At 47.4% G+C, this 25,848-nt stretch overlaps 1 protein-coding gene across 2 annotated transcripts in view; it reads left to right on the forward strand.

The window, feature by feature from the left end:
- The window catches only part of SCARF2 (scavenger receptor class F member 2), a 70,136-nt gene extending 59,360 nt beyond the window's left edge, over positions 1 to 10,776 (forward strand). For both annotated transcript variants that reach the window (XM_084819705.1, XM_084819706.1), the window contains exons 10-11: positions 3,839 to 3,991; positions 7,820 to 10,776. In XM_084819705.1, the coding sequence (XP_084675831.1) occupies positions 3,839 to 3,991; positions 7,820 to 9,009 (1,343 nt within the window). In that variant the 3' untranslated portion in view covers positions 9,010 to 10,776. The remainder of the gene's footprint in view (positions 1 to 3,838; positions 3,992 to 7,819) is intronic.
- The last annotated feature ends 15,072 nt before the right edge of the window (positions 10,777 to 25,848 follow it).

Raw genomic sequence — 25,848 nt, forward strand, 5'->3', positions numbered from 1 at the left:
CTATGAGAGTCAATGGCAATTTATTTATATCCTGCCTTTCCATAGAATGCTCAAGGGAGGTTCCTGAAAAAAACTGACAAAATACAACAGTAGTACAAAAATCAACAGCAAAATCAATGAATCTGCAATATCGTAATATACAGAGAGAACTGGGCTAGGCAGCTCCATTGATGTTGGGCAGCAATGCCTATCATCCCTCACCATTGCCTATGCTGGCTGGGGCTGATGGGATTTGCAGTCCAACAACATCTGGAGGACCACAGGTTGCCCACCCTGATACAGACAAATACAAAAAGCAAATCGTGATAAGGGTATGATGCATACACATCAGTATCTTAGATGACAATCAAACAAAACATGAAAATATGATTACCAAACAAGTCAGTGAATGGGCCTGATCTAATCTAAGTCTTCCCCAAACCACCTGCACTCCATTTTAAGGCTGTGAAAGATTGCAGACCCTAGAGTAGCCTTCCCTAACCTGGTGCCCTCCAGAGGTGTTGGACTACAATTCCCAGAATCCCCCATCCAGCATTCTGGGAATTGCAGGCACGGAAGGCTGCTCTGGCGTTTTGAGCATGCCATGCGTGCTGTTTCGCCCTGCCCCGCCTTGCCTCTTTTTCGTGTTGTTTCACTTAATGTCCAACCCGATGAAGCGTTTTGGAGAATTCAAAATCTTGCTCACTTTGGGGGTGATATTTTTGTTAGTCCTGGTAAAAGTATTGCCATACTGTGGCTTGTGATTCTATTTTCTCAAGGACCAACATGGCTAGCTACATAATTATTTTTGTCTGCACAACAAGGGTGTATATGCAGTTTTAAAAAACAAAGATTCCCAGCCCTGTTTGCAAATTTGCAACCTACTTGTGTTTGTATCTTGTCCTTTATCCAAGGAGCTCATGAAACTCATCTCATTTTATGCTCACAACAACCCTGTGAGGTAGGTTAGGCTGAGAGAGAGGGTGTCTGGCCCAAGGTCACGTAGGGAGATTCATGGCTGAGGGGAGATTTGAACCCGGTCTCCCCAGTCCAAACATTCCGTTGCACTGGCAGGATCCCTCACTCTCTAGCCTGCCTTGTTTCATTCATGGTTCATCCCTTCCTCGGCCTCTTCCTTCCATCTGTTCCAAAAGGCAACGCAAACCTCTTGAGGTGATCTTTAGCCCGGAAGAGACTGGGCACCCTCTGCTGTTAGAAGAAATTAACTCATTTTTTTATTTTGCTGTTCCTTTCATTTGTTCTTTCTTTCTTTCTTTCTTTCTTTCTTTCTTTCTTTCTGGAGCCTGCTGGGCCTCTTTTCATCAGTTTCATCAAGGGATGAGTTTTGTCTCTTACGGTGTAGGAAGGAGGGCGAGACCCAGAGAACATTGCTGGGAATAATTGCTGGTGTAAGGTGAAAGGGACAAAATGGCCTTTAAAAAGAGCCAGTGTGATGTAGTAGTTGGAGCGTTAGACTGGAACGCAGTAGACCCGGGTCCTAGTCCCCACTTGGCCATGAAGCTCACTGGGTGACTTTGGGCCAGTCACTGACGTGCAGCCTAACCTACCTCACAGGGTTGTTGTGAGGATAGAATGGAGAGGAGGAGGATAATGTAAGCCGCCTTGGATTCCCTTGCAAGGGGGAAAAAGGTGGGATATAACTGTAATAATTAAAAACCTATTGGACCCCACTTTCTGCTTCTAATTTCTATATCCTCTTTAGCCAGAAACACCGAGTTTCCAGTGCTTGTTAAATCCAGTTTTAGCTGGAGACAAAAGTAGTTTGCTTTGTTTTTTCCCAGCAGTTTGAAAGACAGATTGCTATTCATGGTATTAGGTACACTTGTCTCTCTTCTGCCTCTGTTTAAATAGGTTTAAGTATTGTTTCAAAAATCTGCAAAACCTGTTTGATCAGAAGCAACAGCGGACAAAAGAAATGGGTCTGTGTTTGACCACACTATGGTAAACCAGGCGTCTCTTGAACCACTTTCAACTCTCTTAAAAACTATTGTCTGTGCTGTTAACTGCTGGGAGATCCAAACGAGTTGCTCGCCTGTGGTGTCTGACAATTGCCTCCAGACGAGCAAGGGAGGGTTAGGGTTTGTGTTTTGTTTTTTTGTATATTGGGTGCACACTAGCGCTCTCTCGCTCTGGCTATTGATCCGCCCCAGATGCATTACACGAGGGGTGGGGGGTGAGCTTCTGGAGATTGTTGTGGGCTATTAATTTTTAATAGCCACTTGCATTTTTATCAAGCACAGCATATGCCATAGTTCCTGTGAGTTTGGAATATTTATTTATTTATTTGAAGTATTTTTATGCCGCTCAAAAAAGCCTCCCAGACCAGCTTACATATGACCAATTAAAACAAGACATCCCCTGCAGACAGGCTTACAATCTGAAAAGACACAACACATGAGGAAAAGGGAATGGAGAGGGAAAAGGAAAAAAAATATTCTTTCAGCAGGGCTGGTGGAGTGGCCCTGCTCTCCCTCTCACCTCAGCCTCAAATAGAACAGCCCTGTACTTCTTAGTGCACAGTACAGGGAAGGAATAAACCCAGTGTGGCTGCTTTTGCAATGCTGTATACAGTTTGGATCACCCATCACAAAAATGGTATTGCCAACTTGAAAAAGGGTGCAGAGAAGGGCAGCCAAAGTTAGGGGAGGTTAGAGCACCTTCCTCTATGAAAGCTGCCACGTTTGGGCCCAGGGCCAGCCCTGCCATGCAGTAGGGCAGCCTTCCCTGACCTTTGGACTACAACTCCTGTCGTCCCCAGCCAGGTTCAGGTGGCTTCTGTGGGGTGGAGGAAATAGAAGAGGGTGGGAATTGATTTCTGAATTATGTAGCAAGAACCTTCATGTGCTGTCCCTGGGAGGGAAGATCCCAATTTGGTCTTCACTTCAGGCAGCAAAAGCGTCTTTGCCCAGCACCATTTGGAATTTTTTGGTTTAGGGGGTGATGACAAGTGGTGGGGGCTCATAAAATCATGCATAGTGTGCTCAAGGTTTCACTCCCTAACACTAGAATATGGGCTCACCTGTTGAAATCAATCGCAACATTCAGGACAGATGGGTTGCAGAGAACGCAAATTTTGGCTAATGGTTAGGAAAAACGTCCTGCGGAGGGGATGTTTGACAGCGGAAGAAAGGGGCTGTCTTTTGCTGGAGGTGTTTGAGCAGAGGTTGGACAGCCATCTGTCACAGACGCTGTAGCTTCACCCTGCAGTGCAGTTCCGATGCCGGTGGGACGGTGAATCCGCTCCAAGTTTTAGTCCGAACCAGTCAGAACTCTAAAGGAGCTGGCCCTGCACTGACTGGGCGGAGGGGGGTTAGACTACATGACCTCCAAGATCCCTTCCAACTCTGATTCTATGACAGCTCAAAAGAAAGAAAAAAGAACTTCCTCACACAACTGGTAATGAATTCACTGCCACCCCACCTGGTGATGGCGATGTGCTTAATTGGCTTTAGAAGGGGAAGGAGGCAAACGAGTTGAAAGAGGTTCTCGCTCTGTCTGATTTGACCTCATGCTGTGGTTCATGCAGTGCAGTTACTCCATATCTCAGTTGCTTCAAGGTAGCCTCCCCAACCTGATCCCCCACACCAATGTGCTGGAATGAGCCTCCCATCATCCCCAGCCAACAGAGCAACCCTTCTGAATTGGACCAAATTCAGGCCATCTAGTATAGCATTCTGTTTCTCACAGCGGCTGACCAGGGGCCCCACAAGCAGCCCGTGAAATCCAGACCCCTTTCCAGCAACTGGCACTGTGCCCCCGGGCACAGAGCTCCCCTTGCACCGGCATGGCTCATCCCCGCAGACAGGCCTGCGTTCTTAGCCCGCTTTGTGTCTTGCAGTAGCCCACCATGACCTGGAGAACACTATGAACTGCAGCTTCATCGAGCCCCCTTCCGTGGTGGAGCAGCCGTCCCCCTCCTGGTCCTCCCGGGGTTCCTTCTCCTCCTTCGACACCACAGACGAGGGGCCCGTTTACTGCGTACCGCACGAAGGTCAGTGGGAACAGCAAGGTCCGGTGAACCCACCAGAGCTGCAGTCTGGGCTTCCTAGCCTCAAGGGCATGTCTTCCCCGCAGACCTACACAGCATTTTTATCTTTATTTACTGTTTTATTAGCGTTCATCACTTTTACATGACATACATGATAAAGCCAGATTAAAGCAATGAAAACATAGCAGTTAACAATTCAACAGCACAGGAGAAAACAACTACACCAGCAACAGTCAAGTAGTCACATAAAAGAGCTTAGACTAGGAAGATAGGAAGCTGCTTTGTACCGAGTCAGGCCTCTGCCCATCATAGAATAGTAGGGTTGGAAGGGGCCCACAAGGCCATCGAGTCCAACTCCATCTAGCACAGTAGTGCTGACGCTGACCGGCAGCAAGGGTTCTCCAGGGTTTCAGGCAGGAGTTTTTTCAGCCCTACCTGGAGATGTTGCCAGGGACTTTCTGCATGCAAAACAGAGGCTCCACCACTGAGGTTTAGCAGCCAACTTTCATGTGAGCTATGTCTGCATCTCATGCTTCTGGGTTTGAGTTCCACATGCATCAGAGCAGCCTTCCCCAACCTGGTGCCCTCCAGATGTGCGGGACCGCAACTAGGGATTATGGGAATTGCAGTCCAACACATCCAGAGGGCACCAAGTTCAGGAAGCCAGGATTAGAGTGCACATGCTGATAGCACAAATTGCCTGTTGGGAACCGGGGTACTCAAGAGTGTCAATCCTCTATTTGCCAATGATAAAATCCATGGAGGTTTATCCATGCCTCTTAACTACAATAGCAAAATGGAGCTTCCATGCTCAGAAGCAGTGTACCTGAGGATACAGATGCTAAGATCAAGCAGGGGATGGCTGTCACTTCCATTCCCTGACCTGTTGACAGCAGTCGCTGGAAGTGGAACACTGGACCAAATCAGGGTGGGGAACTTTTGGCCCTCAAGAAGTTGTTGGACTACAGTCCCCGTCATCCATGACTATTGGCCATGCCGGCTGGGCCTGACAGGAGCTGGAGTCCCACGACATCTTGGGGGCCACTGGTTCCCCACACTCAGTGCAGATGGAGTCACATTAGTCTGATCCAGCAAGGCCATTTTTTATGATGTGCGTGATAATAGGTAGGCAGACTTCTTCTGCATGCACAAATGGCTGGATCAGGGCCTTGTTCTGTTGCAGGGATGGGCCACTTTTGGCCCTCCAGATGTTTGACATACAACTCCCATCAGTCCTAGCTAGCACAGCCAATGGGGAGGGATGATGGGAGTTGTATGCCAAAACATCTGGAGGGCCACAAATCACCCAACCAACCCTGGTCTATAGGCATTTCATTTGAGATCAGGCAGAGTGAAAAGAAGTCTCTCACTTGGACTACTGAAAGATCCTCCCAAAAATCCTGTCTTCTGCAGAAACTGCTGTCACCTGTAAGCATTCATTTGCAACACTGAGGACTAGAACACTTAAAGAAATGAACGCTGGGGTTGTCAGGGATTAGATTTGTCAGGCATCAGCAGTTGCAGTGCTGGAAGCCGGAGTTTCCATTTTGCGGACTGATTGCAGCCATGCGGTAAAAGCTGTCGCAGCAGTTCGGCTCCTTATTCCTCCTCTTCTGTACTTCTGGCAATCATTACGGAGCAAAGGAATTTGGCGCAAACCCAGCTGCACCACAACCCCTCTGTAGCAAATAACAGGCTTTCGCAAAATAGCCCTGTAATGACTAAAGAATTCTAAGGCCACACATGCATGACTCTGAAAGAAAAAAACAAAACCATAATTATGATGCAGAAAGTCTCCCACCGCTGGAAGTTAACTCCTGTAATCCCAGTGTATTATTTCCACAGGTGGAAAAAGCAAACAAAAAACCCCCAAACCCTCTTATTTGTAAATTCACTACGAAATCCATTCAGTTCTGTCAGCAACTGGACAAATATGGCCCCCAAGAGGTACTGTGTGCAACCCCCAAGTGCCAAGTTAGAGGCAAAAGAGATGTGGAGAAGGGAACATTTGCGGTAAGAGAGCTGGTAGTCCATGTTGGGGCTGGAACTTTGAGGCACCACCCTTCAGAAGCCCCCTGGGAAAACTAGTTGGTGACCTGGGCTCCATAGCCACATGGTTTTGGTATTCCATGATTGCGGTACTGAATCTAATGCACATGGCACCTACAGATGTATGAGAAATTCATTTCAATTCAGTTTGGATCAGGATTTACCCAGTTCACAGTTCACAGACCAAACGTGGACTTGAACGCAACTGTAGTTGAGGTCCATACATTTCTGAGCTTGCATTATGACTTTTGGACCAAAGCAAATGAGTTCAACAGCATGTGTACATTTGAAAAATGTGTGCTTTTAAAAAAATGTGTACAAATATGCTTTAATCAAAGGGAGATATTTCAAGGATATGCACAACTGATGCATACATTTAGAAAAATACGCATGAAAATACGCAATAATTTTCCTGTGAAAAGAAAAAGCAGAGGTCACAATCCAAAACGGACAGGCCGTATTCGCATGGAATGGTAAGCCAGGATTCCTGTGAATGAACTGCATGCTAATGCATGCAGTCTGTTTGCTCACACTTAGCTCTTCCTGCAAACACAAGTGTCTAAGCAAACCAGAAACAAACCCCCTTGGAACTGGGGATCCTGGTTTGTTATGCCACTTACAAGCCAAGATCGTAGACCAAGGATTTTTCTTGGTTTACAGTTCTGGGCTTGTCTGGGAGCCGAACAAGGATCCCTGGTTTGATGACACATTAAACAAATAATTTCTGGTTTGCTTGCACTAGTGGGAGGAACCAAACAGGAGCATTCACCAGCACACAGCTAGCTCATGATACTCCAGGAATATCAGCTTACAGTTCTATGTGAACATGGCCAATTTTGGGAAATATGTAAGCATTATCTCTATGCTCCATGACTGTCTGATTTGTCTTTTGTAGATGTCATTGTGTTTTACATTTTCATCTATAAGACGCCTTGAGAGCCATGAGTGCAGGGGGGACAATACATTCTATTTATTCTGTTTAATGCCAGTGTAGGCTAAATTCTTTGTTCTGTACGCATTGTCCAGATTGGTCCCAGCTCCCTTATTCTGCATAATTTATTATGCAGCATTTGCTATTTTGCAAAGTCTTGTTTTTGCTAGGCAGAGAAGCAAAATCTCTTAAAAAAAAAAAAAACAAGGCATAAGACCCATAATCCCTCAAAACTTTATGCAGGCCATCTCTTAAGATTTCAACAGGTATTGGTCACACACCTTCAAGCCCCTACCCTTTTTTTTAATGAAAGTTAAGATTCTCAGGAAAGTAAATTATGCACCTAGCATCACATTCTGTGCTTTTTGAAAACATTTCCACAGAATCACAGGATGCACTCAGTCCCACACGGTGTGACGTGGACAACCGCTCTTTTTCAACCTCAGTCCCATATTGCATAGGGCGATGATTATACTGACCTACCCAACAGGGTTGCTGTTAAGGGCTACTAAATGCTAACTGGTGAAGCAAAGAGCATCAGGATCCCCGTGGATTACTGATAACCAAAATGGCAAGCCAGCCAAAGGGAATGCATTTCTAAATGAGATGGTCCCAGTCTTTCTATAGATCCTGTTAAGCTTCTGATGAAAGACTGTGACACATTGACCCATCCGGCAATATGGTCAGGTGGCTCGAGGACCCATTTACTCAAGTGGATGTGCGGGGAGGTGTCTGACTTCTCCATCTCTTGCGCTTGGCTTTGTTTACCGCATTACGGCATTCTGAAATGTGGGCTTGCCGTCAAATCCTGTTCTTACTACGCAACGGATCTGTCTGCTTTCCCTCTCCAGAGAGCGTAAACGACAGCAAAGACAGAGTCTCTGCCCCTTGCAACCCAGTGGAGAAGGTGGCACCACCCATTAGCGAGGAGGAAGCTGGGGAGTACACCGTCTTAAAAGAGAGCAGCTCCATCCAGGCCGACAGCAGCGAGGTGCCCTTACTGAAGTCCTCCGACAGCGAGCACTCCTCATGCGGCTCAGGCTCCGTCAGCGGGGCTCTCTACGCCAGGATTGCTCGCCTCTCCAAACAGCCCAGAGATGATGATGAAAGTGCTGTGGAAAGCAAGAGTGCCAAGCCCCCGTCCCCGGAGAGAGCCAAGCCCCCCCCTCCAGACCCCTCAACAAAGCCCAAGATCTCTTGGATCCACAGCAGATACAACTCAAACCAATCCAACTCTTTACCTGCCATTGGAATGGCCGATCTGTCCGAGCACAAGCAAGGCCTGGCCAAGAGGAAGAGGAGTCCCAGTGAGACGTCGGCCGGGCTTCATGGCAAATGCGATGACAAGGCAGCCCTGCGGGGCAAAGAGAAGGCCCCAAAGCACCCGAAAGAGCCGAGCTCCCCTGAAGGCAAGGCCTGCTCCACCTCTGGGGACCAGCCGTCACCATCCAAGCCCAAGCAGAGGCACAAGAACGGCTCCGAGCACATGGAGAACATCAACGGGGCTGTCCAGAACGTGATCAAAAAGATGGGAAGCTATCCCCCAGACAGGAAAGGGGGCGAGGCCCCCAAGAGCCCCAGTCACAGCAAGCCCCGCTCCGAAGTCATCCACCCGCACTTGTCTTTGGAAGCAGCCACACTGCTGGCTGCGCAACTGAAGGAAAAGACTCAGAGCCTTAACAGGGCTGACGGGGGGGTGAGGCAGAATGGGGTGAGCTCCCTGCCAGCCCAGAGGGAGAAACCGACACCCCCGCAGAAGGCCAAGCGCTCTGTGGCAACCAGCAGCCAGAAGTCCAGCAAGCCAGTGCTGCCCACCTCCCCCAACCTGCAGAAACTGATCAGCCCCATTGCAGAGGCCCCAGCTGGTGACCCCAGAAGGCTGGAGAAGCCGAATTCCCCTAGTGGCCAAGAGCCAGCACCCGTCACCGGTGACCAAGTGGTCAAGAAAACTCCCATTAAAAAGCCACCCAGAAAGAAGACCAGAGAGGTCGCCATGGACCAGCCCAAAGCAGCCATGACGCCAAGTCAGACTGTGCCGTAAGGGGGGACTCGTAGGGGACAGAGTCCTACGAAGAGGAAATGGGCCCACGGGATGGAGAGGGAAGGGCAGGATCCATCTGGGCGCAAGGCCAGGCTCTGGAGAAGACCGAGAGTGTGTCTCCCACACTGAGACATGGGCCTTGATGCCAAAGGAGGCCTTCTCCCCCAACGAAAGACCCAAAGCACTTCTGGTTTCATTCCCCCTTTATGGAGTGGGGTGGGCAGGGGATTTTGTGGACCAAGCGCTGGCGCCTGGGCGTGGGCGGGGGGGCGGGGGAGGGATTAGCAGGCGGGTTGGGCCTTATTTGTACCAGTATTATAATTGCATACACCATGCTTCTCTCCCTAGGAATGTCCGAATTGTTAAAATCCGCAGAATGGAGTTAGCTGGATGTCTATGTCCTTGTCAAGTCTGGGGCCGCAACAGGCCGTGGCAATGGCTCCATACGCCTCGAGGTGCGAGGTGACCGCGCTTTGTCGCCGGCCCACATGTTCCGGCCTTGCCCTGGGCTGGAGAGCCAGCACACCAGGCCTCACCTGCCAGCCCATAGCGGACAGGCCCGCCTAGGCCAGAGCCTCTCCCTGTGGTGGAGGTGTGGGCACTGTCCTCCCAAGCAGCCGCGCTGCCTTGAGCTGGCTCCGACAGATGCCCCTTTGGGCACTGGCGGGATGGCCGCCACGGAGCCCACAGGTCCTGGCTGTGACAAGGGCAGTTTGGTACGCAAGTCTAGCATCTCCACTGAAAGCTCCCTCAATTAGAAAAAAATGTATTTCTATCTCGGATTGTGTGTGGTTTCTGCGCCTTTCCTCGTTGCTGTTTGCCTTTTGACCGCTATCCCCTGTCCCCACCGATCCTGCTCCCCTCCAAGGCACCAGGGCCCTGCTCTGTGTCCTGACCCGAACAGAGCCTGCTGGCCTTCGCGTCAGCCAGGCGTGGGCACCTGGTACCCTCCGCAGTGTGCCTTGAGTCCTCCGGGCCGGCCGCCTGGGTTGGTGAGCTGCCATTTTAAATTCCCCACAGGGCTCTGGGGGACAGCGTGTCGGGGGCATTTGGGGAAGCTTAAAATGGAGCCTCACAGCTGCCCACCGCCACTGCCAGGCGAGCCCTGTGGCCAGGAAGGGGCCCCCAGAGAGCACTTTGCCGAGGCCCCTCAACCCAGAGCCAGCTCTGCCTTCAAGGAGACGCGTTTGCGAAAGTTGCCTTCATTCAAAGAAACAGCAAGCAACTCGGCCATCTCCACCCCCAGCAGAAACTGATCTGTATTTCCCCCTCCTGTGCCTTACAGAGTAACACAAATGGGCAGGTCTCTGCCTTGAGGAGGCTGTAATCTTAATTTGCCAGAGGGAGGAGAAGCAAGGCAACAGTGACACCATGAAAATGTGTGCACGTAATTAAACATAGGGTGAGTTTCTGTAGGGGTGAAGGGTTAGGCCAGAGTCTTCACGGAAGGGAGGGTTTTCAAGGAAAAGGCGGGGTATGCGCTTCCTTTCCTCTCGCTGACATGAGCCACAGTCCACCGGGAAGTTCTCTTGCACAGTGGCCACTGAAATCAACCAGAATGGTGTAGCTCCCACGGATTTCAGTGTCCCTTGTGCAGGAGAACGTCCTAGTGGGTTTTGGTCCCTCGAGTCAGGTTGGGACAGTCTCCAACTCTGCCACCTTTAACAGCACCTGATCTCCGCCTCATAGAAGGGCTGCATCGGTTCTTTCAGCAATCGAAGAGAGATTTCCTCCCCCCCCCCATAAATTTTACATAATCTTGAAGGCATGAATTGGTATTCAGTCGCTTCTTACAGCTGCTTAAATGTACACGATCCTTTGCAGGGTGCCATATTTATTTATTTCAAGTGTTTTTATGCCGCTCCTCAGCCAAAAAGGCTCCCAGAGTGGTCCCTGCCTGCAAGCTTACGACACGACACTAAAGGAAGAAAAGGTTGGGGAGAAAAGGGGGAGGAAATGGAGCAGCCTTTCAGCAGGGCTGGTGGGATGGGCCTGCTTCCCCTCCCATCTCCCTCCGTTACAGTGGTGATAGCTGAGGGAAGAGAAGCTTTCCTTAGTGGGGTCTGTCAGCAACACTAGCGGAATAAAGCAGTCGTCGTTGTTCGGCAGTCTGAATCCAGCTGGCACAGTGCAGGTTTTAAACCGGAAAAAGGGCCTGGTTGGACAGGAGACAGCCGAGGGCAGTTCCCCGATTTATATTTGGGTCTTTGTCACGACTCATTCCGAAGTTCCTTCCCTGCACCACCCGCCACCACCACCTTCCTCTTCTTGTTCGCCTGTTTAGTCTGTGCGAGGAAGCACAAATCACGGCTCGATGTCATCGCTCTGGCCGGATCTGGATTTCATTGTGGCCCACGTGAGCAGCCTCAGCTGACGGCTTGGCCTTTCCCCCCAGAGTGTCTGCTGTGCAGGATGCAGAGGGGCAGTGGCTCCTTGCCCGCTTTGCTTACCCGCCCAGGCAAGCCTTCCTCACCAGCTGGCAAAGAGAAGCGGCTGCACGCCAGCGTGGTTCCTTGTGGAGCGTTGCCGCTGCGACACGGCCTCCCGCTGAAAGCAGAAGGAAGCGACGGGTTGAAGCCTTCGCTAGAACTGAACGGGAGAAGTGGGCCTGGGAAGTTGGCAGCATGAGCCTGTTCTGCCACGGCAGATGTCCCCAACTTGGTGCCCTCCGGATGTGTTGGCCTGCAGCTCCCATCACCCCCAGCCATTAGCCATGCTGGCTGGGGATGGTGAGGGTTGCAGTCCAACACATCTGGGGGGCTCTGGTTGAGAGATGTCTGGCCTACCATGCCCATGCTGACCCCTTGAAGAAGCAGAGAAGTCCCACGCAGCCCTGCTGCTGTCAACTCGCTCTGGTACAAAAATGTGTTTACTGTTTTGTCAGGGGCGTCAAACCTCTTTTCACCTGAGGGCCAAATGCCATTTTGGAGAAGCTCTTGGGGGCCACGTTCCAGTGGCAGGCAGGGCTGAATGCAAAAGGGATGTGGCCAAGCACTGCCAGTAACTCAGCCCGGGGGGGGGGCGGGGGGGGCTTCAACCTTCTAGAATGGGGGCGGGGGCTGCGCAAAAGCCAGGAAACCACCAAACGATAAGGGGCCGTGTGGGGAACACCAGATACCAACACTGCCCTCGGGAGAAATGGCCGCTGCCCTCAGAGATGCCCGTCAAGAGCACAGGCTTAGTCCGCAGGCTGGTTCCAGGCGGAGGGCTCCTGGCACTATCCATCGAAAGCCACGGTGCAGCTATTTCGCCTTTCCCTCCTTCACGGATTTTTCTGTGAAAAAAGACTGAAGAAGTGATGGGAAAATATGGGCAATTTCACAATAAAAGCCTTATCTGGAAGCACCCTAACGCCTTTTTAAGGGGGGGGGGACCCCTGCCCTTTCCATTGCAAAGAAGCCTTTTAAACTCCCCACCCCTGCATGCGTGCCTTCCCCAGCGAGAGGAGTGTGCCCCTCGCAGCACAGCACTGGGTTCTCCCAGGCCTAGCAAAGACAGAAGAGCTAAACGCTTCCCCAGCACCACTCTGAAATAACGCCGAATGTTTAAACAACATGGAACAAAAGAAATCCCAATGCTGGCTTTGAACTGGGCTTTGACATTCATTTTACTCTTCCCCAGGCTGGCATTTAAAACCGATTCTGGACCAAGAACATTTCTAAAATTCATCTTCCCTTTTTCTAGTCCTCCTCACACACCCAAACCCATTACTCCTAATGTTTCTCTGTTTTCCCTGGGAACTCTTTCTGATTAGTGCTGGCCTAAAAATAAAGGCTCTGTTAGCCGGCAGTTATTTTTTCTATATTTCCAAATCGGGGAGGGCACAACATGCTTCTCTGACCCTCTGTGTAACTTGAGATCTTTTGCCCAAGGCAAGCTCCACAGACCTCCTAGTCTGCACAGACTTCCTCCATTATCTCCACTGAAAGAAACTGCAGAGGAAACATCTTTTCCTCTTTGTTCACGTGTGTGCGTGTGCATGTATGTTTTTAATCAACTTGAGGGGTTCTATGAATCTTGAAAGTTCTGCAAATGTTACTTTCCTTCAACATAAGCTGGTTCCTATAAAGCAGACATGTTGGAGCGCAACTCCCATCGATCCCAGCCAGCATGGCCAAAGGTATGGCCCCAGGTGGGGGAAGGACGCTATAAAGCCTCTGTTTTGCAGCCCCCAGAGCTGAATATTCTTCTAGGGGCAGTTTATACTGACCACTGCCATGGCAGTACTAGGAACTCAAGGGGTGGGGATGTGGGAGGGGGTGTAATATCTGTTTATTTGTAAATATGGATTCTGGATGTGTTTAAGGGAGGGATGTTGGCAGACCCCAAACCAACAGCACTAGCAGCCTCCATGCTCCCCAGAAGCAAGGAGCATCCCCTTGGAGCTCTTTGCCCAGGCTGCTCCCTCCAGCTTCCTGCAAAGACTCAAAGGCTTCACGCCCTTCACTGGACGTTACATTCCAGGTTGTCGTACTCTTTCCTCCAGCCACCGACAGAGCAGATGAGGTGTATGCAGTCCCTAGCAGCCATCAAGGCTGTAAAGCAAGGAAGCAACTACAGAAAAGCCTTCAGGTAGCCATCTCCTCTCATCATGCATGCAGTACAAAAGCATTACAGTATGAAGCTATGGATGATGCCCGCGGTTGGATCTCGCCCTAAAGAAGGAGTGCGCAGTCGGCAATACCTGCTGCTTGCACTGGCTACAGGCGCCTGGCTGCTGTGACAGTGGGAAAGGTATAGGGCTCTGTGGACTGGTTGGAAACACTTGACAGGCCTAATGTGCACTGCGCAGAGAGCAACAGAGTTGTGTGCTGTTAAATACACCCACTGCTGCAGACAAACCTCACAGCCCAATGCAATGTCAACCCCACACACATACTTTCCCCTGCCTGCCGGACCAGCCAAGCTGGCCGGGTCCAGCAAGTGAGAGGCAGCGTTACTCTACTGGCGCGCTTCTTGCCAAGTTAAACATCTCTGGGCACCACCACAGCTCCCACAAGGAACTCGGCCCTTCCCAGAGACAGGCAGGCAGCCGAGAACGGCAGAATCCTGAGCGCAGCTTTTTGCCAGATTAATTAGAAGACGCCCAGGACCAACATCTGGTAGCTATTGAGGGCGGGGGGGTGAGTGGGATGTGCAAGGAGTTGTGGGAGAAACAATTATGTCCACAGCTGCCTTCCCCAACCTGGTGCCCAGCAGTTGTGTTGGACTGCAACTCCTGGGTGGGGGGTATGGGAGCTGTAGTCCAATACTTCTGGAGGGCTCCAGGTTGGGGAAGACTGGTCTAAGGCACAAAGGAAGCAAGAGCAAAGTCCCAATGGGCTTCTCCCTCTCCTGCACGGAGCCAGGGCTGGGCCGGGTTCAGCAGCAAAACAGAGCAACAGTGCTTTGGTGGGCACTACTGAAGCCACTCGCAAGCCAAGAAGCATAGCCTAGGATTGCTCGCGGTGGTACGGAGAATGCCAGGGGGATGTATGAGTGCAGAATGGTACCTGACACGGAGTCAGGTTATTGGCCCATCTAGCAGGCAGACTGAAGCCTTGAACTGTTCTCCCACATAGGGGGACACTCTGCACATTGCTCAGAGGACCTCTCATTTGAAGAATTAGCTACTGGCTGGGATTCCTTGGCGTACTGCCATCACTTCTAAAAGGGACCCCAAACCTGCCCCATTGTTAATTTTCGCATTTGATACTGTTAGGTGCGTGCACCCCACTTCCCAGCAGCGAGAGGCTTCAGGGGTTCCACTGTTTACCCAGCATTCAGTTTCCTTAGAAGGAGCTCACTGGGGACTTAGGGCATTTCTGTGATATAAGGTTTATTTAGACATATATACATGCTGAGCCTAAGGTGAGGAGTCACAGCATTAACCACCAACAAATTCTTGTTCCCGTCACAGTTCGAGGGGTTCCTGCAGAGAGCAAAGGCGGCTCTCTGCTGCCCTTTCAGACCAGGTTCCAGCACAGACTTCCTCCTGCGCACAAAGGGCTCCCTCTTCCCCTCCCCTTGCCTAGTGGGGGAAGAAAGCATCATAGAACAGCAGGGTTGGGAGGGGCCTACAAGGCCATGGAGTCCAACCCCCTGCTCAGTGCAGGAGTCCAAGTCAGAGCATCCCTGACAGGTGGCTGTCCAGCCGCGTCTTGAACGCCTCCAGTGTGGGAGAGCCCACCGCCTCCCTAGGGAATGGGTTCCACTGTCATATTGCTCTTACAGTCAGGAAGTTTTTCCTGATGTTCAGCCGGAATCTGGCTTCCTGTAACTTGAGCCCATTATTCCGTGTCCTGCACTCTGGGATGATCAAGAAGAGATCCTGGCCTTCTCTGTGACAACCTTTCAAGGACTTGAAGAGCGCTACCATATCTCCCCTCAATCGTCTCTTTTCAAGGCTAAACATGCCCAGTTCTTTCAGTCTCTCTTCATAGGGCTTCATTTCCAGTCCCCTGATCATCTTCATTGCCCTCCTCTGAACCCTCTCCAGTTTGTCTGCATCCTTCTTAAAGTGCGGTGCCCAGAACTGGACACAGTACTCCAGATGAGGCCTAACCAGTGCTGAGTAGAGAGGAACTAGTACTTCCTGGGATTTGGAAGCTGTGATTCTATTAATGCAGCCCAAAGTAGTATTTGCCTTTTTTGCAGCCACATCACATTGTTGGCTCATATTCAGCTTGTGATCTACCACAATTCCAAGATCTTTCTCGCTTGTAGCCACGTATCCCCCGTCTTGTAACTGTGCATTTGGTTTCTTTTTCCTAGGTGCAGAACTTGGCATTTATCCCTATTAAATTTCATTCTGTTGTTTTCTGCCCAGCGCTCCAGTCTACCAAGATCACTTTGAATTTTGTTTCTGTCTTCCAAGGTATTAGCTATCCCGCCCAATTTTGTGTCATCTGCAGATTTGATCGGCATTCCCTGCACCTCCTCCAAGTCATTAATAAAAATGTTGAAGAGCACTGTGCCCAGGACTGAGCCCTGTGGTACCCCACTAGTTGCCTCTCATCTCTGCCCATCACCCGTGCCCTCTGGGGCCATCCCAGCTCCCACTGAAACATGTCACCAGAATGTTACCTGGAATCAACTGTCTTTTAAGGGTGCAATCCTATGCATGTTTAGACAGAAGGAAGTCCTATAAGTCCCAGCATTCCCCAGCCAAGGTACCCACCCATACTGTAGAACTACATCCAGAAATCTTAAGAATCAAGGATTACAGAGTCGGAAAGGATCCTGAATCTCTTTGCAACCTAGACACTGGGCTGTAAGGGATGGCTGAAAAGTCATTCAGACCAACCCCCAACCTATAAGAAGACATTAAAACGTAGCCCCCAAAATGCCCATTCATGCTCAGTGAGACTGAGCAGAAAAAATAAAGGACCAGAAGCGAACGTACCCTTGGAAAACCTGTCCCAGGAATAAGAGCCACCCAATAAGTACACATAGTAACTGGGTACATAGAGTAACAATAGAGCTACTGTGCCTTTCAAACAGGTACACTTGGAGCCTGTGGCAAGCAGAATTGAGGTTGCTCCACGCCTGGGAGCCTGGACCCGCTTACCTACAACTGTCTATTGCACTCGGGGAAATGAGCTTTTGAATAAACGTGTTAGGGGTTGCCCTGCATGAGTCAGGTAGCAGAATGAAGTCTGAGGAGCTGCTCCTCAAGGAGCAGGGAGGAAAGCGGCACCTGCCAAAAGGCTCTCCACTGACCATTCTGGCTGGGATGATGGGAGTTGTGGCCCAACACATATGGAGGGTGCCAGGTTGGGCAGCCTTTCCCAACACGGCAGCCTCCAGATGTCTGGGACTCAACTGTCTTACAGGAACCCAGACAGCCTCCTGTGCGTATGGGAAGAGCCTGAGGAAAAGCGTCCTGTTGCGGCCTAATCCACAGGCCGGGGAAATACATTTGCCACTCATGCCATGGATCAGGGCCCCCCCAAGCCACAAGCTTGATTTTTAAAAGTGCACAAGATCTTGGAGGCAAAATAAACATGCGATAGCCAAGGACGCAACTCAGCCTTGCTTGGAAGCAAGCCCCATTGGGGTGCCATCTTGCACATCACTCTTAGTTGTGCATCAAAGTCCCTCATGCACTAGGCCTCGTTTCAGTACAGTGGAGCTGCCTCCCTTCACCGAATCGCTTTGAGAATCATGAGGTCCAGTGGAGTGAGCAAGGCCCACAGAGGGCAAAATGTTACACACACACACAACGCGAGGGTTGCCAGTGGGCCAGAATTTCACCCACCTGGTCACTTGCCAGAACAGGAGGTTGAAGAGTGCCCTCACCCCTCACCCCGATAGATAGATTAGATAGATAGATAGATAGATAGATAGATAGATAGATAGATGATAGATAGAAAGAAAGAAAGAAAGAAAGAAAGAAAGAAAGAAAGAAAAAGAAAATCGAGCAAGAGAGAGATTTAAAGTTCTCCCTTGAGGGGTGAGGGCACTCTGTCTAAGCTCAGAGGTATCTGGCTCTTAGGTGCTTATTTGAAAGAAAGAAAGAAAGAAAGAAAGAAAGAAAGAAAGAAAGAGAAAATCGAGCAAGAGAGAGATTTAAAGTTCTCCCTTGAGGGGTGAGGGCACTCTGTCTAAGCTCAGAGGTATCTGGCTCTTAGGTGCTTATTGAAAGAAAGAAAGAAAGAAAGAAAGAAAGAAAGAAAGAAAGAAAGAAAGAAAATCGAGCAAGAGAGAGATTTAAAGTTCTCCCTTGAGGGGTGAGGGCACTCTGTCTAAGCTCAGAGGTATCTGGCTGTTCGGTGCTTATTTGATAGAAAGAAAGAAAGAAAGAAAGAAAGAAAGTCGAGCAAGAGAGAGATTTAAAGTTCTCCCTCGAGGGGTGAGGGCACTCTGTCTAAGCTCAGAGGTATCTGGCTGTTCGGTGCTTATTTGATAGAAAGAAAGAAAGAAAGAAAGAAAGAAAGAAAGAAAGAAAGAAAGTCGAGCAAGAGAGAGATTTAAAGTTCTCCCTCGAGGGGTGAGGGCACTCTGTCTAAGCTCAGAGGTATCTGGCTGTTCGGTGCTTATTTGATAGAAAGAAAGAAAGAAAGAAAGAAAGAAAGAAAAGAAAGTCGAGCAAGAGAGAGATTTAAAGTTCTCCCTCGAGGGGTGAGGGCACTCTGTCTAAGCTCAGAGGTATCTGGCTGTTCGGTGCTTATTTGATAGAAAGAAAGAAAGAAAGAAAGAAAGAAAGAAAGAAAGAAAGAAAGAAAGAAAGTCGAGCAAGAGAGAGATTTAAAGTTCTCCCTCGAGGGGTGAGGGCACTCTGTCTAAGCTCAGAGGTATCTGGCTGTTCAGTGCTTATTTGATGAAAGAAAGAAAGAAAGAAAGAAAGAAAGAAAGAAAGAAAGAAAGTCGAGCAAGAGAGAGATTTAAAGTTCTCCCTTGAGGGGTGAGGGCACTCTGTCTAAGCTCAGAGGTATCTGGCTCTTAGGTGCTTATTAGAAAGAAAGAAAGAAAGAAAGAAAGAAAGAAAGAAAGAAAGAAAGAAAGAAAATCGAGCAAGAGAGATATTTAAAGTTCTCCCTCGAGGGGTGAGGGCACTCTGTCTAAGCTCAGAGGTATCTGGCTGTTCGGTGCTTATTTGATAGAAAGAAAGAAAGAAAGAAAGAAAGAAAGAAAGAAAGAAAGAAAGAAAGAAAAGAAAGTCGAGCAAGAGAGAGATTTAAAGTTCTCCCTCGAGGGGTGAGGGCACTCTGTCTAAGCTCAGAGGTATCTGGCTGTTCGGTGCTTATTTGATAGAAAGAAAGAAAGAAAGAAAGAAAGAAAGAAAGAAAGAAAGTCGAGCAAGAGAGAGATTTAAAGTTCTCCCTCGAGGGGTGAGGGCACTCTGTCTAAGCTCAGAGGTATCTGGCTGTTCGGTGCTTATTTGATAGAAAGAAAGAAAGAAAGAAAGAAAGTCGAGCAAGAGAGAGATTTAAAGTTCTCCCTCGAGGGGTGAGGGCACTCTGTCTAAGCTCAGAGGTATCTGGCTGTTCGGTGCTTATTTGATAGAAAGAAAGAAAGAAAGAAAGAAAGAAAGAAAGAAAGTCGAGCAAGAGAGAGATTTAAAGTTCTCCCTCGAGGGGTGAGGGCACTCTGTCTAAGCTCAGAGGTATCTGGCTGTTCGGTGCTTATTTGATAGAAAGAAAGAAAGAAAGAAAGAAAGAAAGAAAGAAAGAAAGAAAGTCGAGCAAGAGAGAGATTTAAAGTTCTCCCTCGAGGGGTGAGGGCACTCTGTCTAAGCTCAGAGTATCTGGCTGTTCGGTGCTTATTTGATAGAAAGAAAGAAAGAAAGAAAGAAAGAAAGAAAGAAAGAAAGAAAGTCGAGCAAGAGAGAGATTTAAAGTTCTCCCTTGAGGGGTGAGGGCACTCTGTCTAAGCTCAGAGGTATCTGGCTGATCGGTGCTTATTTGATAGAAAGAAAGAAAGAAAGAAAGAAAGAAAGAAAGAAAGTCGAGCAAGAGAGAGATTTAAAGTTCTCCCTTGAGGGGTGAGGGCACTCTGTCTAAGCTCAGAGGTATCTGGCTGTTCGGTGCTTATTTGATAGAAAGAAAGAAAGAAAGAAAGAAAAAGAAAGAAAGAAAGAAAGAAAGTCGAGCAAGAGAGAGATTTAAAGTTCTCCCTCGAGGGGTGAGGGCACTCTGTCTAAGCTCAGAGGTATCTGGCTGTTCGGTGCTTATTTGATAGAAAGAAAGAAAGAAAGAAAGAAAGAAAGAAAGAAAGAAAGTCGAGCAAGAGAGAGATTTAAAGTTCTCCCTCGAGGGGTGAGGGCACTCTGTCTAAGCTCAGAGGTATCTGGCTCTTAGGTGCTTATTAGAAAGAAAGAAAGAAAGAAAGAAAGAAAGAAAGAAAGAAAGAAAGAAAGAAAATCGAGCAAGAGAGATATTTAAAGTTCTCCCTCGAGGGGTGAGGGCACTCTGTCTAAGCTCAGAGGTATCTGGCTGTTCGGTGCTTATTTGATAGAAAGAAAGAAAGAAAGAAAGAAAGAAAGAAAGAAAGAAAGAAAGAAAGTCGAGCAAGAGAGAGATTTAAAGTTCTCCCTTGAGGGGTGAGGGCACTCTGTCTAAGCTCAGAGGTATCTGGCTGATCGGTGCTTATTTGATAGAAAGAAAGAAAGAAAGAAAGAAAGAAAGAAAGAAAGTCGAGCAAGAGAGAGATTTAAAGTTCTCCCTTGAGGGGTGAGGGCACTCTGTCTAAGCTCAGAGGTATCTGGCTGTTCGGTGCTTATTTGATAGAAAGAAAGAAAGAAAGAAAGAAAGAAAGAAAGAAAGAAAATCGAGCAAGAGAGAGATTTAAAGTTCTCCCTTGAGGGGTGAGGGCACTCTGTCTAAGCTCAGAGGTATCTGGCTCTTAGGTGCTTATTTGAAAGAAAGAAAGAAAGAAAGAAAGAAAGAAAGAAAGAAAGAAAGAAAGAAAGAAAATCGAGCAAGAGAGAGATTTAAAGTTCTCCCTTGAGGGGTGAGGGCACTCTGTCTAAGCTCAGAGGTATCTGGCTGTTCGGTGCTTATTTGATAGAAAGAAAGAAAGAAAGAAAGAAAGAAAGAAAGAAAGAAAGAAAGAAAATCGAGCAAGAGAGAGATTTAAAGTTCTCCCTTGAGGGGTGAGGGCACTCTGTCTAAGCTCAGAGGTATCTGGCTCTTAGGTGCTTATTAGAAAGAAAGAAAGAAAGAAAGTCGAGCAAGAGAGAGATTTAAAGTTCTCCCTTGAGGGGTGAGGGCACTCTGTCTAAGCTCAGAGGTATCTGGCTGATCGGTGCTTATTTGATAGAAAGAAAGAAAGAAAGAAAGAAAGAAAGAAAGAAAGAAAGAAAGAAAGAAAGTCGAGCAAGAGAGAGATTTAAAGTTCTCCCTTGAGGGGTGAGGGCACTCTGTCTAAGCTCAGAGGTATCTGGCTGTTCGGTGCTTATTTGATAGAAAGAAAGAAAGAAAGAAAGAAAGAAAGAAAGAAAGAAAGAAAGAAAATCGAGCAAGAGAGAGATTTAAAGTTCTCCCTTGAGGGGTGAGGGCACTCTGTCTAAGCTCAGAGGTATCTGGCTCTTAGGTGCTTATTTGAAAGAAAGAAAGAAAGAAAGAAAGAAAGAAAGAAAGAAAATCGAGCAAGAGAGAGATTTAAAGTTCTCCCTTGAGGGGTGAGGGCACTCTGTCTAAGCTCAGAGGTATCTGGCTGTTCGGTGCTTATTTGATAGAAAGAAAGAAAGAAAGAAAGAAAGAAAGAAAGAAAGAAAGAAAGAAAATCGAGCAAGAGAGAGATTTAAAGTTCTCCCTTGAGGGGTGAGGGCACTCTGTCTAAGCTCAGAGGTATCTGGCTGTTCGGTGCTTATTTGATAGAAAGAAAGAAAGAAAGAAAGAAAGAAAGAAAGAAAGAAAGAAAGAAAATCGAGCAAGAGAGAGATTTAAAGTTCTCCCTTGAGGGGTGAGGGCACTCTGTCTAAGCTCAGAGGTATCTGGCTCTTAGGTGCTTATTAGAAAGAAAGAAAGAAAGAAAGAAAGAAAGAAAGAAAGAAAGAAAGAAAATCGAGCAAGAGAGATATTTAAAGTTCTCCCTCGAGGGGTGAGGGCACTCTGTCTAAGCTCAGAGGTATCTGGCTGTTCGGTGCTTATTTGATAGAAAGAAAGAAAGAAAGAAAGAAAGAAAGAAAAGAAAGTCGAGCAAGAGAGAGATTTAAAGTTCTCCCTCGAGGGGTGAGGGCACTCTGTCTAAGCTCAGAGGTATCTGGCTGTTCGGTGCTTATTTGATAGAAAGAAAGAAAGAAAGAAAGAAAGAAAGAAAGAAAGAAAGAAAGTCGAGCAAGAGAGAGATTTAAAGTTCTCCCTCGAGGGGTGAGGGCACTCTGTCTAAGCTCAGAGGTATCTGGCTGTTCGGTGCTTATTTGATAGAAAGAAAGAAAGAAAGAAAGAAAGAAAGAAAGAAAGAAAGTCGAGCAAGAGAGATATTTAAAGTTCTCCCTCGAGGGGTGAGGGCACTCTGTCTAAGCTCAGAGGTATCTGGGTGTTCGGTGCTTATTTGATAGAAAGAAAGAAAGAAAGAAAGAAAGAAAGAAAGAAAGAAAGTCGAGCAAGAGAGAGATTTAAAGTTCTCCCTCGAGGGGTGAGGGCACTCTGTCTAAGCTCAGAGGTATCTGGCTGTTCGGTGCTTATTTGATAGAAAGAAAGAAAGAAAGAAAGAAAGAAAGAAAGAAAGAAAGTCGAGCAAGAGAGAGATTTAAAGTTCTCCCTCGAGGGGTGAGGGCACTCTGTCTAAGCTCAGAGGTATCTGGCTGTTCGGTGCTTATTTGATAGAAAGAAAGAAAGAAAGAAAGAAAGAAAGAAAGAAAGTCGAGCAAGAGAGAGATTTAAAGTTCTCCCTCGAGGGGTGAGGGCACTCTGTCTAAGCTCAGAGGTATCTGGCTGTTCGGTGCTTATTTGATAGAAAGAAAGAAAGAAAGAAAGAAAGAAAGAAAGAAAGTCGAGCAAGAGAGAGATTTAAAGTTCTCCCTCGAGGGGTGAGGGCACTCTGTCTAAGCTCAGAGGTATCTGGCTGTTCGGTGCTTATTTGATAGAAAGAAAGAAAGAAAGAAAGAAAGAAAGAAAGAAAGAAAGTCGAGCAAGAGAGAGATTTAAAGTTCTCCCTCGAGGGGTGAGGGCACTCTGTCTAAGCTCAGAGGTATCTGGCTGTTCGGTGCTTATTTGATAGAAAGAAAGAAAGAAAGAAAGAAAGAAAGAAAGAAAGAAAGAAAGTCGAGCAAGAGAGAGATTTAAAGTTCTCCCTCGAGGGGTGAGGGCACTCTGTCTAAGCTCAGAGGTATCTGGCTCTTAGGTGCTTATTAGAAAGAAAGAAAGAAAGAAAGAAAGAAAGAAAGAAAGAAAGAAAGAAAGAAAGAAAGAAAATCGAGCAAGAGAGATATTTAAAGTTCTCCCTCGAGGGGTGAGGGCACTCTGTCTAAGCTCAGAGGTATCTGGCTGTTCGGTGCTTATTTGATAGAAAGAAAGAAAGAAAGAAAGAAAGAAAGAAAGAAAGAAAGAAAGTCGAGCAAGAGAGAGATTTAAAGTTCTCCCTCGAGGGGTGAGGGCACTCTGTCTAAGCTCAGAGGTATCTGGCTGTTCGGTGCTTATTTGATAGAAAGAAAGAAAGAAAGAAAGAAAGAAAGAAAGAAAGTCGAGCAAGAGAGAGATTTAAAGTTCTCCCTCGAGGGGTGAGGGCACTCTGTCTAAGCTCAGAGGTATCTGGCTGTTCGGTGCTTATTTGATAGAAAGAAAGAAAGAAAGAAAGAAAGAAAGAAAGAAAGTCGAGCAAGAGAGAGATTTAAAGTTCTCCCTCGAGGGGTGAGGGCACTCTGTCTAAGCTCAGAGGTATCTGGCTGTTCGGTGCTTGTTTGATAGAAAGAAAGAAAGAAAGAAAGAAAGAAAGAAAGAAAGAAAGAAAGAAAGTCGAGCAAGAGAGAGATTTAAAGTTCTCCCTCGAGGGGTGAGGGCACTCTGTCTAAGCTCAGAGGTATCTGGCTGTTCGGTGCTTATTTGATAGAAAGAAAGAAAGAAAGAAAGAAAGAAAGAAAGAAAGAAAGTCGAGCAAGAGAGAGATTTAAAGTTCTCCCTCGAGGGGTGAGGGCACTCTGTCTAAGCTCAGAGGTATCTGGCTGTTCGGTGCTTATTTGATAGAAAGAAAGAAAGAAAGAAAGAAAGAAAGAAAGAAAGAAAGAAAGAAAGTCGAGCAAGAGAGAGATTTAAAGTTCTCCCTCGAGGGGTGAGGGCACTCTGTCTAAGCTCAGAGGTATCTGGGTGTTCGGTGCTTATTTGATAGAAAGAAAGAAAGAAAGAAAGAAAGAAAGAAAGAAAGTCGAGCAAGAGAGAGATTTAAAGTTCTCCCTCGAGGGGTGAGGGCACTCTGTCTAAGCTCAGAGGTATCTGGCTGTTCGGTGCTTATTTGATAGAAAGAAAGAAAGAAAGAAAGAAAGAAAGAAAGAAAGTCGAGCAAGAGAGAGATTTAAAGTTCTCCCTCGAGGGGTGAGGGCACTCTGTCTAAGCTCAGAGGTATCTGGGTGTTCGGTGCTTATTTGATAGAAAGAAAGAAAGAAAGAAAGAAAGAAAGAAAGAAAGAAAGAAAGTCGAGCAAGAGAGAGATTTAAAGTTCTCCCTCGAGGGGTGAGGGCACTCTGTCTAAGCTCAGAGGTATCTGGCTGTTCGGTGCTTATTTGATAGAAAGAAAGAAAGAAAGAAAGAAAGAAAGAAAGAAAGAAAGTCGAGCAAGAGAGAGATTTAAAGTTCTCCCTCGAGGGGTGAGGGCACTCTGTCTAAGCTCAGAGGTATCTGGCTGTTCGGTGCTTATTTGATAGAAAGAAAGAAAGAAAGAAAGAAAGAAAGAAAGAAAGAAAGAAAGTCGAGCAAGAGAGAGATTTAAAGTTCTCCCTCGAGGGGTGAGGGCACTCTGTCTAAGCTCAGAGGTATCTGGCTGTTCGGTGCTTATTTGATAGAAAGAAAGAAAGAAAGAAAGAAAGAAAGAAAGAAAGTCGAGCAAGAGAGAGATTTAAAGTTCTCCCTCGAGGGGTGAGGGCACTCTGTCTAAGCTCAGAGGTATCTGGCTGTTCGGTGCTTATTTGATAGAAAGAAAGAAAGAAAGAAAGAAAGAAAGAAAGAAAGAAAGAAAGTCGAGCAAGAGAGAGATTTAAAGTTCTCCCTCGAGGGGTGAGGGCACTCTGTCTAAGCTCAGAGGTATCTGGGTGTTCGGTGCTTATTTGATAGAAAGAAAGAAAGAAAGAAAGAAAGAAAGAAAGAAAGTCGAGCAAGAGAGAGATTTAAAGTTCTCCCTCGAGGGGTGAGGGCACTCTGTCTAAGCTCAGAGGTATCTGGCTGTTCGGTGCTTATTTGATAGAAAGAAAGAAAGAAAGAAAGAAAGTCGAGCAAGAGAGAGATTTAAAGTTCTCCCTCGAGGGGTGAGGGCACTCTGTCTAAGCTCAGAGGTATCTGGCTGTTCGGTGCTTATTTGATAGAAAGAAAGAAAGAAAGAAAGAAAGAAAGAAAGTCGAGCAAGAGAGAGATTTAAAGTTCTCCCTCGAGGGGTGAGGGCACTCTGTCTAAGCTCAGAGGTATCTGGCTGTTCGGTGCTTATTTGATAGAAAGAAAGAAAGAAAGAAAGAAAGAAAGAAAGAAAGTCGAGCAAGAGAGAGATTTAAAGTTCTCCCTCGAGGGGTGAGGGCACTCTGTCTAAGCTCAGAGGTATCTGGGTGTTCGGTGCTTATTTGATAGAAAGAAAGAAAGAAAGAAAGAAAGTCGAGCAAGAGAGAGATTTAAAGTTCTCCCTCGAGGGGTGAGGGCACTCTGTCTAAGCTCAGAGGTATCTGGCTGTTCGGTGCTTATTTGATAGAAAGAAAGAAAGAAAGAAAGAAAGAAAGAAAGAAAGAAAGTCGAGCAAGAGAGAGATTTAAAGTTCTCCCTCGAGGGGTGAGGGCACTCTGTCTAAGCTCAGAGGTATCTGGCTGTTCGGTGCTTATTTGATAGAAAGAAAGAAAGAAAGAAAGAAAGAAAGAAAGAAAGAAAGAAAGTCGAGCAAGAGAGAGATTTAAAGTTCTCCCTCGAGGGGTGAGGGCACTCTGTCTAAGCTCAGAGGTATCTGGCTGTTCGGTGCTTATTTGATAGAAAGAAAGAAAGAAAGAAAGAAAGTCGAGCAAGAGAGAGATTTAAAGTTCTCCCTCGAGGGGTGAGGGCACTCTGTCTAAGCTCAGAGGTATCTGGCTGTTCGGTGCTTATTTGATAGAAAGAAAGAAAGAAAGAAAGAAAGAAAGAAAGAAAGTCGAGCAAGAGAGAGATTTAAAGTTCTCCCTCGAGGGGTGAGGGCACTCTGTCTAAGCTCAGAGGTATCTGGCTGTTCGGTGCTTATTTGATAGAAAGAAAG

This window comes from Heloderma suspectum, chromosome 13, assembly GCF_057233095.1.
Source record: "Heloderma suspectum isolate Gila_16-S chromosome 13, 16-S_ref, whole genome shotgun sequence".
Taxonomy (NCBI): domain Eukaryota; kingdom Metazoa; phylum Chordata; class Lepidosauria; order Squamata; family Helodermatidae; genus Heloderma; species Heloderma suspectum.